The sequence below is a fragment of the Protopterus annectens genome, chromosome 7.part0, assembly GCF_019279795.1.
Source record: "Protopterus annectens isolate FY-2018-M chromosome 7.part0, PAN1.0, whole genome shotgun sequence".
Taxonomy (NCBI): Eukaryota; Metazoa; Chordata; order Ceratodontiformes; family Protopteridae; genus Protopterus; species Protopterus annectens.
In genome coordinates, this window is record NC_056739.1 from 1,793,423,468 (window position 1) to 1,793,426,414 (window position 2,947).

The window sequence follows — 2,947 nt, forward strand, 5'->3', positions numbered from 1 at the left end:
TGCTATCTGTCTCTGCCTCTCTCTCTCTCTCTCTCTCACTCTCCTCTGCTGTGAATCTGTCTCTCTGTCTTGCTTTCCATCAATCTGACTCTCTGTCTGTCACACACACACACACACACACACACACACACACACACACACACACACACACACACACACACACACACACACACACACACTCTCAACCTGTGTAACTCTCTTTCTTTCTCACTTTCTACCTCTGTGAATCTGTCTGTTTTTCTGGTCCTCTATCTCTTACACACACACACACACACACACACACACACACACACACACACACACACACACACACACACACACACACACACACACACACACACACATATTTCTTTTTCACTCTCCATCTCCATGACACTGTCTCACTCACACACTCTCCGCCTGTGTGACTTAGTCTGTCTCTCTATCACTCACATACTCTCCATCTCTGTGACTCTGTCTCTCACTTACACAGTCTCCACCTCTGTAACTCTGTCTGTCATCTGTGTGGCTCTTTCACTTTCCTCATCTGTGACTCTCTATGGCTCTTTGTCTTTCTGTCTGGCTCTCTCCCTCACTCTCCACCTCTGTGAATGTGTCTTTCTCACTCTCTACCGCTGTGATTCTGTCTGTCTCTTCCTCACTTTCCACCTCTGTGACTCTGTTTTTAATATTTCTCTCCCTCTGTCACACACACACACACACACACACACACACACACACACACACACACACACACACACACACACACACACACACACACACACACACACACACACACTCCACCTCTGTGGCTTTGTCTGTCTTGACTGTCTTCCATACGTCTCTCTCTTTTTGATTCTGACTGTTTCTATCTCTTGATTCCCATTTTCCCGTATGCCTGCCCACACACTTCCCAGTCTTTAAGTAGATTCTGATGGCAGTGGATTTTTGAAATGAATTTTATTCACCATTGCTTCATTCATTTTGTTAGCTTGAACTGTCATGTGTGCATTTAAGGATTTGATATTTCAATAAGTTTTCACAATCAGTGATGCGTCTGCTGGTTCTTGCTCAACAGACTCCAACCAGAAAAGCAAGGAGTATTAAGAAAGCTTTCAAAATACCATGCTTTGGAGTATACATCTCAGGCCAGCACTGAACATGGGATCATGATGTAACTGACCAAAACATTTAAAAGCTGCACCGTCTTCCTTGAACTAATTGCTGGCAGTAATACTACAAATGATGATTAATGTATAAGTTAAAAACAAACTGAAGTTTTGACATACTAAGGTCAAGCACGATGGAATATTTGCAGAACAGTGAAAGATGTTCATATTTACAACTCTTACTCATCTATCTTGCTTAAAGCATATTTGCTGTTTTTAAATGCACACAGATGCCAACCTTAATGACACAATAGCTCCAGCATATAATGTGTGATTATGTCATGGAGGGCAGAAAAGAATATAGTGTGAACAATTTAACCGTTACAGTACTGTGTGCCTTCATAACAGATGACATTCTAGTTTCCAGGATGAAACCATTTACTACCTAACTTATTCAATTGCGTAACTGTCTGTTATCCCACAACAAAACGTATTCAGTGAAAGAGTTTCCTCTAACCCGAAGAAAACATGGACAGACGTTTCAAAGTGATGCTATTGGAAATGATAAAAGCAGATCTAGGGGCCAAATCAAATGTCAACATTACATAAATGAATCCTGCAATATTGTGCCAAGAAATGCTTTACTGATTCTGTATTTAGCACGATTCAAGACTATTTTCATAACCACTGATTCCTTTATGTGATCTTGCTGTACTAGCATTCAGCAAAATGCATTCGGCAAGTTAGTATAGTTAATGTATCTGCAGTACTCTAAAGTCATTACAAGCCACATCATGCTGTGGCATGTTTTGTGATCAACAATGCCCACTTTGATATAGCATACAATTTTCTATGCACTTCAAATGTTTTTGCACGAACTAAGCTATCACAGACATAGCATGTGCAATGTTGTGCATGTATGTGTCAACGTGGGGTTGACTGAGTGTGTGAGTATTGTTGTATGACTGCTTACGATTTGTTCAGTTATGTACCCCAAACGTAATGAATGTGCTGTTAGACAATCTCATATGGTATGCCTGCAGCAGAGATGCTTACAAATAGTTTGCCTTACTGACTGTCGTTCAGCTTTATGAAAAGGAGTACCTGTGTATGAGCATCAGAAATAATCATTCACACTATGATCTCAAACAAGTCATGTAGCCACCTAGTGTTACAACTCTAGCATATTCAGAAACACAGTCATGTAAATATCAACATCAAAGCTACATCAAGTTTGGTCAACTCTATATTCAGATTTAAAACAGCCATTAAGTGCAGGCGTGCAAATGAGAAATGTAAAAAATAACAGACTTACCAAAATTAAGCAACAGCAATGTAAATTGAAAAGCACAGGCAATCATTCCAATCATTCCACACTTGTAACCCAAAGTCCAGACCATTTTTTTTTTATTTTCTCAGAAATGGAATGAAAAGGAGTGTTGAAATCCCACAGGTACCTTTACTGCTTCTTAATGGAAATCAATGTGGTGGGACTCAGAAATTACTGCAGTGATTAGGGTGGTAACTCTGTCTGAACTCTCCAGTCCTGTTGTTTTTGTTTTTATAACTGAAAGTATGAAACTACATGAGCTTACATGCCAGAAAGAAAGTGACAAAGAGGGAGGAGGTTTCAATATAATTCATGGTGAGGTAAAAAGTTAGTCTTACCTGTTTGGGAGGAAGTTTTCACATGTGACACACCCTCAGAGACTGACACAGTGACAACGTCCTGAGGGCACAAATGTTATGTGCGCACACACACACACACACACACACACACACACACACACACACACACACACACACACACACACACAGCAATCTGTCCACAACTGTCTAGACAGAATCATATGTATAAA

The 2,947-nt window shown here is 40.3% G+C and overlaps 1 protein-coding gene across 1 annotated transcript in view; it reads right to left on the bottom strand.

Annotated features, from left to right (window-relative positions):
- Window positions 1-2,721, bottom strand: part of LOC122807239 (coxsackievirus and adenovirus receptor homolog) — a 303,246-nt gene extending 300,525 nt beyond the window's left edge. The window contains exon 1 of the mRNA XM_044078322.1: window positions 2,404-2,721. Within this exon, the coding sequence (XP_043934257.1) occupies window positions 2,404-2,488 (85 nt within the window). The 5' untranslated portion in view covers window positions 2,489-2,721. The remainder of the gene's footprint in view (window positions 1-2,403) is intronic.
- Window positions 2,722-2,947: the final 226 nt, after the last annotated feature.